General features: G+C 45.8%; 1 protein-coding gene across 1 annotated transcript in view; it reads right to left on the reverse strand.

The window, feature by feature from the left end:
• The window catches only part of Strip2 (striatin interacting protein 2), a 42570-nt gene that overhangs the window by 19049 nt on the left and 8109 nt on the right, over positions 1–15412 (reverse strand). The window contains exons 3-16 of the mRNA XM_020159978.2: positions 15080–15154; positions 13910–14044; positions 12048–12168; positions 11198–11266; positions 10923–11029; positions 10112–10239; positions 8550–8753; positions 7110–7345; positions 6808–6873; positions 6007–6070; positions 5272–5343; positions 2254–2328; positions 1461–1558; positions 872–998 (exon numbers count right to left, since the gene is read on the reverse strand). Coding sequence (XP_020015567.2) covers positions 872–998; positions 1461–1558; positions 2254–2328; positions 5272–5343; positions 6007–6070; positions 6808–6873; positions 7110–7345; positions 8550–8753; positions 10112–10239; positions 10923–11029; positions 11198–11266; positions 12048–12168; positions 13910–14044; positions 15080–15154 — 1577 coding nt within the window. The remainder of the gene's footprint in view (positions 1–871; positions 999–1460; positions 1559–2253; positions 2329–5271; positions 5344–6006; positions 6071–6807; positions 6874–7109; positions 7346–8549; positions 8754–10111; positions 10240–10922; positions 11030–11197; positions 11267–12047; positions 12169–13909; positions 14045–15079; positions 15155–15412) is intronic.

Below are 15412 nucleotides of genomic sequence, written 5' to 3' on the forward strand. Positions count from 1 at the left end.
GGGTCTTGACTTTTCTTAACTTGTTTTCCTCATTCATAAAACAAGGATAAAATAAAACCTACCTCATAGGAGTGAGAGAATTAAGATGCCCCATACAAGCTTCACAGGGTGCCAGGCACATTCTGGGTACTCAATAATTGCATGCTGTCAAGTATATTATGCTCAGCTCCCTGCCAACTCCTGCGGCCTCCTGTGTAACAAGGTCATCCCCATCACCTCACTCCAGGCAGAACTCCAGAAGCATTTAATTAGTTTCCAAAAGTACTTTTGTCTCTCCCCTCTGGACTGTCACACATTAGCTTTTCTGCTTGAATTGCTTCCTATCCCCCTTTCCTGACTTCTCCCACATCCTGATTGACATCTGCTTCTTTAGAACTTGAATTGGATGAGCTGTTTCCACAGCAGCCAGTGCTTACGTGTAGCACAGCACTTAGCACTCTACAACACTGCAAGGCTTCAAGGCGCTTAAGAGCTAGAACTATGCCTTATTTAGAACTGTATCTCAAATATCAGAAAAGTGCCTGACTTACAGCAAAGCATGGTCAACGCTCCTCATACCCCAACCCTCTTTTTCTGGAATGTTTGAATTTTGACTTGCATTGTTTCAAAACTGGCTGGGCATATTTCAAAGAATTCCTAGCTATAACCTTGAGCTGACTTACAAAGGACACAGATATCTGCACCTTTCCAGAACAGTTCCCCATGTCCCACTCCACATCCCCAACCCAAGCTCATGTAACAAGAAGCTGGATCTTCTGAATGAGGACAAAGAAAAGGCCAAAAAATGTTTAGTGGGACTACAAGAGCCTGTGTCACCCCCAGGGTCTGGAGAATAGTCGAGGTTTGTGGAGAAGCATTCCTGGCTACTTACCTGGTAGATATGGTTGAGTTTGAAATGTTTGAGAAGTAGCAGGAGCAGGGCAGAGATACTCTTCACAATAATCTCCTTGTGCCTGTTCACATCAAGGCCCAGTTTCATGCTCTGGAGAACAGTGATGCTACAATGGAGAGAGGAAGCATCACTGTAGAGGGTGGCCTTGAAGGGAGGCCTACGAGGCCCCAGGTATTTGGGTGAATACAATATACAAAAGAGAACACGAACTTGGGAAACCTGACCTTCAGTGGTAGGGAAACCTCTAGAGTTTCCACTTACAAACCTGTCTGGAGAAGATCTCCACTGATCTCTTTGTTGTCTCTGTCTCTGGCAAACTCGTCCCTTGGCAATGTCCACCCACATACTCAGCAGCCAGTAACTGGCACTGCAGTCACCCTCCAGACCCTGCTTCTGAGCTATATAGAGCACAGCACGGAACCCTGCCTGGGAAGGAGGTGCTGGTGGGAAAGGAGAGATCTCTTTGAAGACAATCTCTGTAAGTTAACAAGACTGGGTGGGACAGAGAGGCCCTATAGACTAATATCCAGCATTCCGCTGGATATTATGCCCCAGTGGAAGCACTCACGGCATCTCTTCAGGGAGGACATCTGCCAGGATATTGATAGAGTCTGTCTTAGCCTTGGAGGTGGGGGCTGCAGCCAGCAGAATCTTAAGCAGAGCGATCTGGGAGGTAGAAAAGGAGGAAATCCACCTCTGTCCATTCCACTCGGCAACACAGTGATTCTTCCATACCTCACCAGCCTAATGAAAAGTGTCTCAAAGCTTTTCTCTAAGTTCTTCCCTTGGTGACCAAACCTCCCCAGCCTCCAGAAATGCAAACAGGTATCCATCCTGAGAGGTTAAGGAGGAAGCCAGAAGGGAGCTCACAGGCTATTTGGCTTCATGACCTTTTCAAAGGGAAAGATTGAAGGAACAAAGTGGGAGGGGCAACGCATAGAAATCCTGTGGGAGGGATAAGCCCTTTCACCTTTTCTCGTCCTCTAACCCTGACCATCAGTGTTTCAGTGTCGTTACCACTCTATAGCTGGGAGTGGTAACAAATAATTGCAGATCTCAGATCTAGGATATGACAGACAACTGCAGATCTCGGATGACTCTGGTATTTACTTAGGAGGAGGCCTCTAGTACATCCTTGTTTGGACCTGACCTTATTCTCCACCTTCCCAAAGTAGGACTAGGGAAAACAGCACCTTCAGAGGAGCCCAGAAGAAAGCTCAGAGTTCTGTGTGGGAGAATGCTTTGCCCAGGGGACAAAGGCTTAGGAAACAAGCTCAAATTGATAGTTCGACCTGAGGTAGCTCTTCACTGTTTGCTCCTTGCAATAGAAAAGGGCAGCTCTGGCCCAGCCATCTCCTTACCATGAACTGGGGAAGGCTATACAGCATGCCTTGGTAGAGAATTTCCCATGGCGTTTCTGGTACCACCTCTTCTCCCTATGATAGGAAACACACAGTTTGTGCAGATTTACTTTCCAGGTGACCACAGGCTACATTTTCTTGATTATGAGGGGTGGCATGAAAAGAGCACTAAACAGGGAGTCAGAGCCAGGATAGCATCCTATCCTAGGATGCTAATAACTGGTTATATGACCTTGGATAAGTTACCTCCCCTCTCTGAGTCCTAGTTTCCTCTTCAACAGGATCAGTGGGCTGGTATGGATAACCTTTGAGGCCTCTTCCAGTCCCAATAATCTATGATTCTGGTTTTCCCACTATCTACAATTAATCTAGAATTATTCTTTACATGTCGCATGCTGGATCAGGAGTCAGAACTCCCACTTAGGAGTTACTCAGAACATTATTTTGCTGGACACATTCACAGAACCATTCTAGATAGACATGGGATTAATTTAAGCTACAGGTACACCTAGGATATTGGAACACACACCCCACACAGAGGCATATCCTATGGTGTTGATCTGAGGTCAATCAAGAGCTCTAGAATGCTCTGTAAGCCAGAAAGGAGAGGTAGGTGGCTCAATAGGGAGAGTTAGTAAGGGAGTTAAACAATCTATAGCTGGTGAAACTGGAGTAATAGCAAGGAAGCTTTTAGGTAGGCAGAAACTATTTCCTTCCCCTCTTTCTAGCTCCAGTAATATCACTTTCTCCTTTCTGGCCAAGGTCTTCATGCATGTGTCTGTCCTCCTGATGACCCCAACTAAGCCCTTTATCAAGGTGGGTGCTCAAGAGGCTACTTAGGCCTCTTTGATATCTTTGGTGAATGTAATCCCTCTTCCCTAGAGGCCTCTCTATTTCAGAGCAAGGGTCACTGCCATGAGACCCAGAGGCAGGAAGAAGTAACTGGGTCTCTTCTGTTCCACACAACTCAGTTGCTACTTATATGTACATAAATCTTAAACGGACATTCAACAGAGCCTGGTAATCCTAGCAAGTGCCTTCCTACTCCCCCAAAGGCCTAATTCCTAACTTCTTCCTTCTACTAAAACCCACCCTTTTCTCCTACAGCCCCTCAACAGTTGCTGATCCTGCCTCACACTTCACAGAGAAAACAAGCAATTAGATAGACATACCTTATCTTCTTAACACCAGATCTACCAGAGTCTCTGCCTGCCTTCTGACATGCAGAATGAACCACCTATGCTTGGATCACAGGCCAACCTTCTACTTAGGCTCATGGTACCATACCCTTTCACTTTGTGGAACACATCAATCTTGTAGTCTGCCCTTCTCCCGGATTAGAGATATGCTCATATCTCTCAGTGATGACACTCTCCCATGACCCTCCATACTCTTTAAGCTACCATCCCATTTCTCTACTTTTCACATAACATGTAGGCTGTCTGTCTACTTCCTTTTTTGACACTCCTTTTCAATATACTCCAATCAGGCTTTCAACCCCACAACTTGTGGTTGCTTTTTCCAAGGTCACTGGTTTTCTTCATGTTGCCAAATCCATTGGGTACCTCTGTTCTTAATCATGTGCCATCTATCAGCAGCATTTACTCAGCTGATCATTTCTTTTATTTTTTTTTTGGGGTACTGGGAATTGAACCCAGGACTTTGCACGTTAGGCAAGTACTCTACCACTTGAGCTACACCCCCAGCAGTTCCTTCTTGAAAAACATTTTTGCTTTTTATCAGGCTCCTGGATTTCCTCCCTCTTCACTTAAGAGTTTTTCTTATTCTTCTGGCTTCTTCCCTGACTTATCTCACACTCAATATTCTGGTGTGTCCCAAAGCTTCGCCCTGGGTTCCATTCTCTTCTATCTTTACTCCCTCCAGGGGTTCTCTCAGTCACTTTTATGGATTTTAACGCTGTCTATAAATCAATGATTTCCAAATTTCTCCGAACCAGCCCTCTCCCTACAACTCTAGACATGTGTATCTAATTGCTTGGCAGCGCTGCGTGGGGCACTTAATGGCATCTAAAACTTAGTATGACCAAAGCAGGACTCTTGATATTCCTCCCCATGGTGGCAGATGGAACTTGTTCTTGATTCTGTTCTTCACCTCTCTAGTCACATCCAACTGAACTGCAAATCTTGTCAGCTATACCTTCAAAATATAACCCAAATACATTTACTTTTCCTTATCTTCACAATTACTATCCTAGGCTAGGTCACCACCATCTTTCACCTGGACTATTTCAAGATGGGTCAGTGCTTCCACTATTTTTTGTTGATTTTTTGAGACAGAGTCTCACTATGTAGTCCAGGCTTTAACTCTCAATTCTCCTGCCTCAGACTCACAAGTGCTGAAGTTGCAGGTATATATCACCACGCCTAGTAGTGCTTCCACTCTTTTCTGGTCCAATATTTACAAAGTAGTCAGTGGTTTTTAAAAACACAAATCAGTTCATGTCACTACTTAGAATCTCCAAAGGCTTCCTTTTGTACTGTGAATCAAGTTCAAGCTCCTTACCTTTGCTTACAGGTTCTATTTGCAGTGGCCTCTGGTCACCTCTCTGATTCAATTTTACAGCCCTACCTGATCCCCTGTGTTTTGTCACATCAACCTTCTTTCACTACCTCTGACACTCTGTGCCTATTCTCCCCTTGTTAAGGCTGTTCCTGGAATGCTATTCTTCTGATGCTCCTATGGCTGGCTCTTTTCTGTGTATCTTAGATCTTGGCTTAAATGTCACCTTCTCAGAAGTCAACTAATCTGAATGCCTAATTCATAGTAGTCTACGGATGCTTCTATCATGTCATCCTATTTAAATTGTCTTCATTGAATCTATTATTCTTTGATAGATTTGTTTATTATCTTTCTTCTCTAACTTTAATAAGCACAAAAGCAGGGCCTTCATCTTGATGATGACACACAGTAAGAGCCCAAAAAGCTGAATCAGTGAAAACACACATGATGTGACAGAATTCCTTCTTCCCTCCTCCTGTGCATGACCCCTTGGCTCACCAAAGACATGGGGCATTTCTCCAGCTCCTCTTCATTCTTGATCTGCACATCTGCGATGGAGATATACTTATGCTGGCAAAGGTAAGAAGACATCGACAAGGGCTGAGGCCTCAATTACACGTGTGCCCATCTCTTACTTCCTGACAGGGAAATGTTCTGCTATGGGTCTGACACTCCAAATAGACATGAACTCTTTGAAGATGGGAGTCTTATTCACTTCTGCATCATCAGTACTGAACAAAGTGCTTCACAAACAGTGTTTCTGTGTATTATATGTTTCCATATTTAAGCTGCAAATATCTAAGCATTTACCTTCAAACAAAGTGCAAGGGGAAGTTAAGGCCAGGCCTTTGCTCTTTCACCATTGTCCTTAGAATTCTGATGTGCATGTGTGTGTATATGGAGTCCATACTCTTTGTGCTCATACACACAATGCATGTAGAGTGACTCCTACTCAATCCTGGGCCTTTGAAAGTTAGTGGATCTATGGGGAGAGAGAAGTGAAAGGAAAGGAAGCATGGAGTGGGAAGAGAAAGGGAAGGATGAAAAAAGAGAAAAGGAATGAAAGGAAGGAAGAAAAACTTTTTAAAAAAATCTATCTTTATGTAGGAAACTAGATAAGTAGAGAGACCTGATTTTTCCTAACTGGCCAAAAGGCCTGCAGGAGAGATCCTGGTAATCCAACTTGCCTTGTTGGTTTTCTATTCTTGAAGACTGAGAGCCCACCCTATTCACCTGCTTCAGGGTCTTCACACTCTCATGGATGGGTCGAGGTAATCCAACCAAGGTATCTGTGTCCCTGTGAAAGACCAGAAACACCAGACGATAAACTTCAAAAGAAGAGAACATGGGCTGGGGATGTAGCTCAATGGTAGAGTACTTGCAGAGCATGCATGAAGCCCTAGGTTTAATCCCCTGCACTGGGAAAAAAAAAAAGCTACTATGTATCCTGGAGTCAGAATGACTATGCCACTTTGGCATCTACCCTGGTATCCCAGACCTTCCTCTGTAAGGTTCTAGGTTCCCTATCTTGCTTCAGGACACAAAAATAACAATCATACACAGAAATGTTTAGAAAAATGAGGACCTATGAATAGCACCTGGGGCACTCACTTGATCTTGGAGTGACAGGTTTCTACCTAAAGGTGTATGTATCCCAGGTTTCTACTTGAATGCGTATATATCCCAGTGATTTTTTTTTTTTTTTTTTTTTTTGCGATACTGGGGTTTGAACTCAGGGTCTATACCTTGAGCCACTCCACCAGCCTTTTTTTGTGTTAGGTATTTTTTGAGATAGGGTTTTGAGAACTATTTGTCCGGGCTGGCTTTGAACACCGATTCATCCTCCTGATCTCTGCTTCATGGGTAGCTAGGATTACAGATGTGAGCCACTGGCACCCGGCCTCAGTGATACTTTTGAGGGCAAAATCCCAGTAACAAAGCCTTCCAGGTTTTATAAAGGCCAGTGGGAGGGATTCATGAGGGTGGCCCCCTAGGAACTACTTTAGAGCCGGTTTTGATCATCCAGTAACTTACTGCCCCAGGGTGAATCCGATGAACTTGTTCCTGCTTATCTCCAAGAAGTGCTCGATGTCCTTCTGTCTGCAAGGATGGTGGAGAGACCAATCCCAGAGAAGGGAAGAAAAACAAACCTTGAGAGGAAGAACTTTTCAGGGCTCCTGTCACCTGACTGGGAGGGCTGGAGCAGTGGGGGAGACAGCAGTCAACAGAAGGAACTTCAGACCAGGAGTTCTAACTGCCAGGTCAGCTTAATGAACGTTGGGCCTTCCGTGATTACAACCCCAAAGCTTGGGGGTCCCTGATGCTATGAAACCTACCTGACCTTTGGGGCCCAGGGTAGGCCCTTGGGAAAGGTCACCCGCTCAGCAGAGAGGGGTGCTTGTGAGGGTGGAGGTGGCACCAGAGGGTCCTGTTCTAGCAGGTCTAACTCTCCATCCAGGGTTCGTTCTCCATCACCAGCAGACTCCTCTTCCTCCTCTGTGGCTGGCTCCTCAGTCTTGAAGAGATCCCTTTCATTGTAGATATCCAGGCTGTCCTGTTTGGTGAGGAGTTGCTGGTGGGGAGGAAAGTACAGAGATCTTACCTTGGCCATCCTTATCTGAAGCCAGCCCCGACCCACAGGCTTCCAGACTTCAGGGAACATGGAGTTGGAACTCAGTTCCTGTAGGAATAGCCCATTTCCCACCTAAACTTTACAGGCAAGTGGGTACCATCCTAGGATAAGCACTCTCTACAACCATGCAAGTGGCCTGGGGGCAGAGCATAGATAGTCCCAAAGTCATAGTTACTTAGCTTTCAGAAAGCACTGGTGCTTTTTTTTTTTTTTTGCTAGCACTTTCCTTCCTAATTATGCTTTGCTTAGGTGAACATTCAATTAGTTTGCCTTCTGTGAGCATACACCAGCTGGCTGACTGAGGAAGAGGATGAGAGAAGCTTGCTGCTAGGCAGAGGGAAGCAAGTTTGGAATTTTAAATCTTGTTGCAGAAAGAAAAAAAGATTAGACAGAAATAGGCCAAAAAGTTAACAGCCACTGTCTCTGGTTGTTAAGATTGTGGGTGATTTTCCTTTTCTCTTTTTGTCACACTTTTATATTTGCTCCACATTTTCTACAATGACTAAGAATTACTTTAGAAAACAAGAATAACCAAAAAAAAGTTTACAAAAATCACACTGCATATAGACTGGATTACTGAGCATGATTATCTGGCCCTGCTACCTTTAGTTGGTGAACTCAGGTAGGTCAAGCAGATGAGTTCAGGAGAGCGTGGTTGAGTCTCAGTGTATCTTATTCTGATCTTTTCATGGCTGTACAGTATACCTAGAATCCTACCCAGTCATCTCTCAGATGTAAGCTTGTAGCCCAGAGACAGACAGGAGTATGGCTGGCTCATAGTAAACCTTCTTGCTGCTAAGAAAATAGCAGTGTCTCACCCCAGGCACAAGGATTTGCTGGGCGCCTTGTTCAGCATCCCTATTCTGAGGATTCCACCCTAACTGCTATTTAGGATGCTAAGGAATTCCAGTCACTGAGGTCCAGGCCGATGATCCTGAAGCAAGACATGGCTATATGATGTGGCATCACAGTGCTCCATCAGGACAACCCAGGAGCCTGTCAGGGCTGGGTCACAGAGGCCAAAGCACAGACTCAAAGGTTTCATGTTGGTCACAGGGCCAACCTGTCACACCCAGAGCAGCTTAGTCTTGATTTTTGGCCAGCCACTCACTATTCCAAAACTATTATTTGCTTTAGTCCATACCCTTCGAGAACCACGGCGGCCTCGTAGCTTGGAGGGTGGCGGAGCCAGCTGAGATTCCCCCAGGTCAAGAGTGTAAGAGGGCGGGGAGGCGGCACGCATGCTTTTCACCACCTGGATGCTGTCCTCAGCCAGTGGAGGTAGTCCCAATTCTGCCCGCTTCTGTATTTTGAGAGCCTGAAGATGCTCAAATCCACCAAGAGTAAACTAAAGTGTGAAAAGGAAAGGGCCAGAGAAGAGAAAGAAAGGGAGAGAAGTCACAGAGGAAACATGAATGAAAAAAAAAGAGCCACAATCTGCAGTATCCTCAGATCCCCTCCTGAGTAAAAGTAAGGAAGTAGATAAACAGGAAGGTGCAAATGTTATCAACCCAGTCTGAGGAGCTCAAGGGTCAGAATAAAGTGTTATTTACTGACCCAGGGCTGGAAACAGCAAAAGTTAGAAAAAGGGACTCCAGGAGGCCTCCACTAGAAAATCAAACCAAACCAAACCAAAACCAGGAAAAAAAAATCTTTTTTTTTTTTTTTTTTGAGACAGGGTCTTACTATGTAGCTCAGGCTGGCCTAGAGCTTGCAGTCTTCCTACCTCAGCCTCTTCAGTGATGGGATTACAGGTATGTGCCACCATGCTTGGCACAATCTCCCTTTTTAAGGGGCACATTCAGATGCTGTGAGCCTCCAGTCACTCAACTTCTGCTATCAAGAGACAGTTCCCCATGAGGCCTCCTAGAGGGTATGCTCAGCCAGCCCTGGGGGATGGGAGCCAGAGAGGAGAGCCACAGGGGGCTGTGGGATGAAGGATCAGGTTGAATGCTAATTAACGAAATTGCAACTATATGCTTATAAGGACTTTTTTTTTTTTTTTGTGGTACTGGGATTTGAACTCCGAGCTGCATGCTTGCTAGGCAAGTGCTCTATAGCTTGAGCCACTTACCAGCTCTTTTTTTGTTGGGTATTTTTGAGAACTATTTGCCTGGGCTGGCTTCGAACTGCAATCCTCCTGATCTCTGCCTCCTGAGTGTTTAGGATTATAGGCATCAGTGGTGCCTGGCTAGGACTTCATTTTTTTGTTTTGTTTTGGTGGTACTGGGGTTTGAACTCAGGCCCTAGTTCTTGCCAGGCAAGCACTCTACCACTTAAGCCACACCTCCAGTTGTAGGACTTAATTTTTTAAAAAATATCTTCTATTTATCTGGAGAGAGGGCAGGCACTAACCCCAACATTTTATAACTAGAGAAACTAACATGTGCACAGAGTTGCCTAAGGTTCCTTAGTATCAGCAGAGCCAGATCTCCCAACTTTCAGCCAGTGTTCTTTCCATGAAACATCAGCTTTGTCAGGGGGATGGTGCCATTGACACTCCCAACTCACGAAGTGGTGTCTCCAATAGAAACAGAAACCTGCTCTGACACAGAACATCTGATGTCTCTAGGACAGCCTTGTTGCCCCTCTTTGCTAGCTGTCCTATTCTACCACCTAGCTTCAGTTCCTGGAATCAGACTGGAAGAAACCGAGGTGAGGCATTGCTGATCTGATGAGATGGGAATGGGAAGATCAGCCACTCACCATGACCACCTTCCAGAGCAGAAGCAGAACCTTCTTTATGGGAAAGTGGGCGGCCAAGCCACTACAGAACTTGGTAACCATGGAGAAGAGCAGAAGGGCAAAAGGCTCTTCATTATGCACGGAGAAGCCTAGGGGTACAAAGAGAGCCAAGTGAGAAAGTAAGGATGAAGCAGCTGAAACCTTGCCCCTGTATCCCCGATTCTAGACAAACTGAGAAAGGCACTCACCTCCCTGCAGGACCCAAGTGCTTGGTCTTGAGAAGGAGGCACAGTGAGCCCCCAGAGGGAAGCCCCTCAAGGGCAGGATGGAGGCTATGGAGGTAAAATGACTTGGCCCCCAGAGCTTAGGGTGAAGCTTTGGGGTCAGTGCCAAACTAGAAGTGACAATAATGAAGATGTTGCTCTCTGGCTGGCTAAAGAACTCAAGATATTTCATGGATCATACTTAACTTTTTATTTATTTACATAAACAAATATATTTTTAAATTCTTATAGGCCTTCGTATCCTATTTCTATCAGATGACTACACTAATATTCATTTGAACAGAGCTCAGTTTTCAAGGTGATTTCACTAATTAGTTCATGTGGAATTCATGACAGAATGGGAGAAGGATGGCTATCCTCACTTCTAACCAAGGAAAGCAAGGCACAGAGAAGTTATGTGACTGGTCCTATATCACAGACCCAGGGCGGCAATCAAGCCCAGCCCACCATGCCTGCCACCCAGTATCTCTGTCCTCAAAGAAGGGATGATCTGCTTCCCCTGTTCCGTCAGCACTACATCCCTACCCTCCTTTAATGTCATTTCTTACTCAGTTCAGTGCGGAAGGTCTCTCGAGCTGTTCTCCAACCACAGGGATCTGTCTCTTTCTCCAGGCGGATATTTTCTACCATTAGGTACATGACACTCAGCAGCACTCTGGGATAACAGAAGAGACACAAGAGGTTCCCAGCCCATAGTCAGAGACCTCCAGGACGATTTCAGTGGGAGTCCAACCTCAGAGAGATGAGCTAGAGGGTAACTTCCCAGTGGTATGGGAAGTCCTAATCATGCCGCTGTCCCAAAGCCATAGTCAGCCCCACTCACCGGAGTTCTGTGCTGTCAGCAATGGAGACAGCTGGTTTCCGAAGGGCACTGCCACAGGACTGGCTGTTGCTGCCGCGGGGAGGAGGGAAAGAACAGGAAACCTTAAGGCCTCTTTCCAACCTCATTTATCATACACAGGGAATACCTGCCATTCCCTGGCTATGCAGCTATTAATGAAACCGATACGAGGTAAAGAAACCCACAGAATTCCCTTTCACCACAGCAAACCCTCATCCATGGCGAAGACAGGCAAGGCAGGGCCTGTGGTATCCATTCTTCTTGTGATTCCCCACCGTGCCTAGTACTGTGCTAGACACAAAACAGATGCTAAGCAATACCTGATGAATAATGAACACATTTTGCTGTATCTAAGTACATTTTGCATGATACAAAGTGAGGGGTCACTATAGTAGCAGCAGGTGAGGCCACCTCTAGAGTTATAACCCATGAGAGAAGGAACTGGGCACAATGACAGAAACTGGTCCTGTTCCCCTTGGGTCATGCTTATAAAGGAAGAACAGTTTTGGTTTTTTTTCCATGGATTCCAGAGTTAGGCTGAGCTGAGAAGGTGCTTGTATGAAAAGGGGAACCAGTCAGGATAGGCCCCTGAAGCCCTGGATTGAAGCTATAATTGGAGTAGAAGCTCCCTCTGTGAGCTCAGCCTCAGGAAGGGAGGATACAACATTAGGAAACACAGCTGGATGGAGGGGAAATGTCAGTGAGCACTGAGTGGAGGTGTGAGTGGACCCAGTTCCTACCAGGGGTCTCTACTGAGGAAACCCACATAGGACATGAGATCCCTTCAAGAAAGACAGTAGTCTAGGGCTACTCCTCCCCCAACACTTCTTACTCAATTTCCATGTGGAGTAGCTCCAGGAAGGTCGAGAAGGTCCCCATCTGATAGAGCAGGAAGCAGTTGTACCTGGACCAGTGTAGCACATCGACCTCTGAGTCACATTCCCCAAAAGTGCCTAAAGGGCCAGACAGTTGCCATAGGGGTTGAGGTGGGAGAGCAGGTCTCCCAGTTCTTTCCAACCTGTCCCACTACCTTAACACATTCCTCTAACACCTTGCCCAATAATTAAGCTGACAGAGGTAGGGCAGGGTCCCTGAGAACTTCAAATGAGTCAGGGGAGGGAAAAGGTAGTCTCCAGGGTTAGGTCCAATGTACTCATCAATAACCCGTTTTATGTTTGGGTTCCCCCAGAAGAAGGTCCTGAGATCAGTACTGGCTCAAAAGCAAGTAGCGCATTTGGGAACTGATCCCAGTAATTATCAGTAGAAAAGTTGGGAAGTGAGATAGGGGAGAGAATGCAGCTAAAAGAGTTTAATCCCAGGGAAAGCTCTGGAAACAGTATAAAAAACACACAACTTGGAGTTATCTCAAGAGAAGTGAGATAATCAGGCTACTCATTTTCTCAATCCTCAGGCATTTAATGAGGATGAGCATATTAATTATTCCCTACACTTCCTCACTGCCCTATGTGGACTGCAGAGAAAGTGCTTGGGCAAAAGATCTTTGTATTGACAGCTGGAAGTTGGCCAGAGCACCAGTCTCAAGAGAATGGCACCACCTTATTTCTTATTTCTTTCCTTCACCAAATGTTCACCATGTGTCCTCTTCATTTATCTTTTCTCTTTTACAATTTTTTTTAGCTCCCAACTAGTTGGTTTATCAGCAGTGCTCACATTCATGATCCCAAGTCTTATTTTCACAACTCCAGGTAGGCTGTATCATTTCCCTTCCAACACCTGGCTGACAGGTTTCATCTGGGACGTTTTCCTCAATTGATCTCATTTAGTTCTGATCATCTGCAAATTACTCACAACATCCCCTCCTGCTGCTATGTTGGCTTAAACCTTCAAAATGCCAATGAGAAACCATGCAGAGGGACATGTGTGAGTCTGTGGCATATCCCTGCCTCTCCTCAGTTGGCTCTAGGCCACAGCTGATGACAGAAGTCTCTATGCTCAGCTTGTGGGACGCTGACTCTTTTGCTAATCTTCATATGTACTTAATGTTTAGGTTAGGGAAAAAAAGAACCCTATAAAAAAAATCCCAGGGCCGTGTGTGTGTGTGTGTGTGTGTGTGTGTCTCAGGTAGTAGAGTGCCTACCTAGCACGTGTAAGACCCTGAGTTCAAAGCCCAGTAACACCAGGAAAAAAAAAAAGGGTGAAGTAGGCATGGTGGCTTACACCTGTAATCCCAGATGCTTGGTGGGTGGAGATTGGGAGGATTGTGGTTTGAGGCCAGCCTGGGCAAAAAAAATTAACAAGACCCCATCTCAACAAATAAACCAAGCATGGTGGCACGGTAGTGACCCCAGCTATACAGGAGGTGTAGGTAGGAGTACCATGGTTGGAGGTACTCTTGGCTGGCCCAGGACAAAAAACATGGGACCCTATCTGAAAAATAACTAAAGCAAAAAGGTCTGGGGGTATGGCTCAAGTGGTAGAGTGCCTGCCTAGCAAATGCAAGGCCCTGAGTACAAACCCCAGTACTGCCAAAAGAAAGAAATCCTGACATGCCTGATAAGACAAAGACAGATGCTGAGGGATCCAGCACAGTACCCAACACCATCTCCTCATCTTCCTCACAAGCATGAACTACTCCTAGCAATGACAAGATCTGTTCTTGAGAGGCAGGGGACTTTGTTTTCCTAGTCTGCCTTGTCCTACTTCCCTCCCAAGCTAGAAAGAGTGGGCACGCACCTTGAGCTAGGTAGAGAACAGCCCGGGCCACCTTAAGCCGCTGCTCCCTACTGACCACCTCCAGCCGGTCCAGAAGTCCCATCACATAGGTCTTTTGGGCGTCTTCTTCCAACTCCAGCCATTCCTTGCCTTGCACTAGGAATAGAAGGCCATATTCATCCAAAGTTGGCACCCCTTTCTGGAAAGGTCCCTGATATCATACCCACCTCTGATCTAGGCCTCCCAACAAATTCATTCCAAAAGCTTTTCTTATTTTTTCATTTCTTTGCTGTGCTGAGGATCAAACACAGGGCCTCACACATACTAGGCAAGTACCTACCATCGAACTATATCCCTAGCCCAAAGTTTTCCCTATTTAGCCAAGAACAAATGAGGGACAGGAAAAGAAGCATGGTCTGTGTCTGACCAAGGTGTTCTAGTCTGAATGCACTCTGTAGCCTCATCTTCAACATTCCCTCTGTCCTCCACACGTAGCCTGTTCTGTCCTGTCTGTCTGCCTTTCCTTAGAAGGCTTTACTCTATCCACATCCAACTCCTAGTTATCCTTACAGGCTCAATACAAGACGACCTCTTTCACACTAATGCCCCAGCAAAAGGTCTGCCCCCAACATACTCTTTACTATTCTTTGGCACTTAGCATTTTCCTCTTGGATATGTACACCTCCCCACTGCTACCAGAATAGATAACCTCTTTGGAAAGTAAATTACCTTCACTCCTGCTTCCCGCATCTCTGATACAAAAGATATTCACCACACATTTATTGAATTGCATTGAGTTGCCACTGACCCAGGAAGGAAACAGAGATCTAGGGTTTCACAGTATGGGCACATAAAATTAGCTAGTAGAGTGGGGCGGTTAGAGGCAGAGGTTAAGTACTAATGTGAAGGATTAGGCTAGGCCCAGGATTCCATCAGATAGCAGGCACTGGACCACCTTACTTCACCATCTCTCTGCTCTCCTTGACCTTTATACCAGAGAAAGGACCCCAGCTCAGGCTTTTCTTCCTTCCACCCCATCACCTCTCACTTGAGATACAGGGAATGCTGTATCCCATATGCAAGAAGTGAACACTATTTAGCCAAATAGTTTTGTTTTCGCCTTTTACTAGATCAGATTGTGATACCACAGAGGGAAGAAGCATGTCTCTGTGAGTAATGGTCTGGGATCACCTTGAGTCTTGAAATCTTCTTCAAAGCACCGCCGGTTGGTGGTGAATTCCGGGTTCTCAGTGTAGCTATACAATTCTGTAGTAGGAAAGACAGCACAGAGTCACATTCAGGAGACCTTAAACAAGGGGCCTGGGATAGAGAGGGTGGCATGAAGGAACTGAAGCATCCAACACATTCCTGTGTCCAATTCAATCCAGAGCCAGCTTCCTCCCTTTCAGAGCAGTTAAAAATAGCCACTTGTGTCCCGGGGTGATTAAACCATCAAACCTGTCCTCCTCCTGCCAGCTGGCTGCTACAGCAGAGAAGGCAGGCTTCAGCATTTGGTAAGGGCCA

Source organism: Castor canadensis, chromosome 2 (genome assembly GCF_047511655.1).
Source record: "Castor canadensis chromosome 2, mCasCan1.hap1v2, whole genome shotgun sequence".
In the NCBI taxonomy this organism is placed as follows: Eukaryota; Metazoa; Chordata; class Mammalia; order Rodentia; family Castoridae; genus Castor; species Castor canadensis.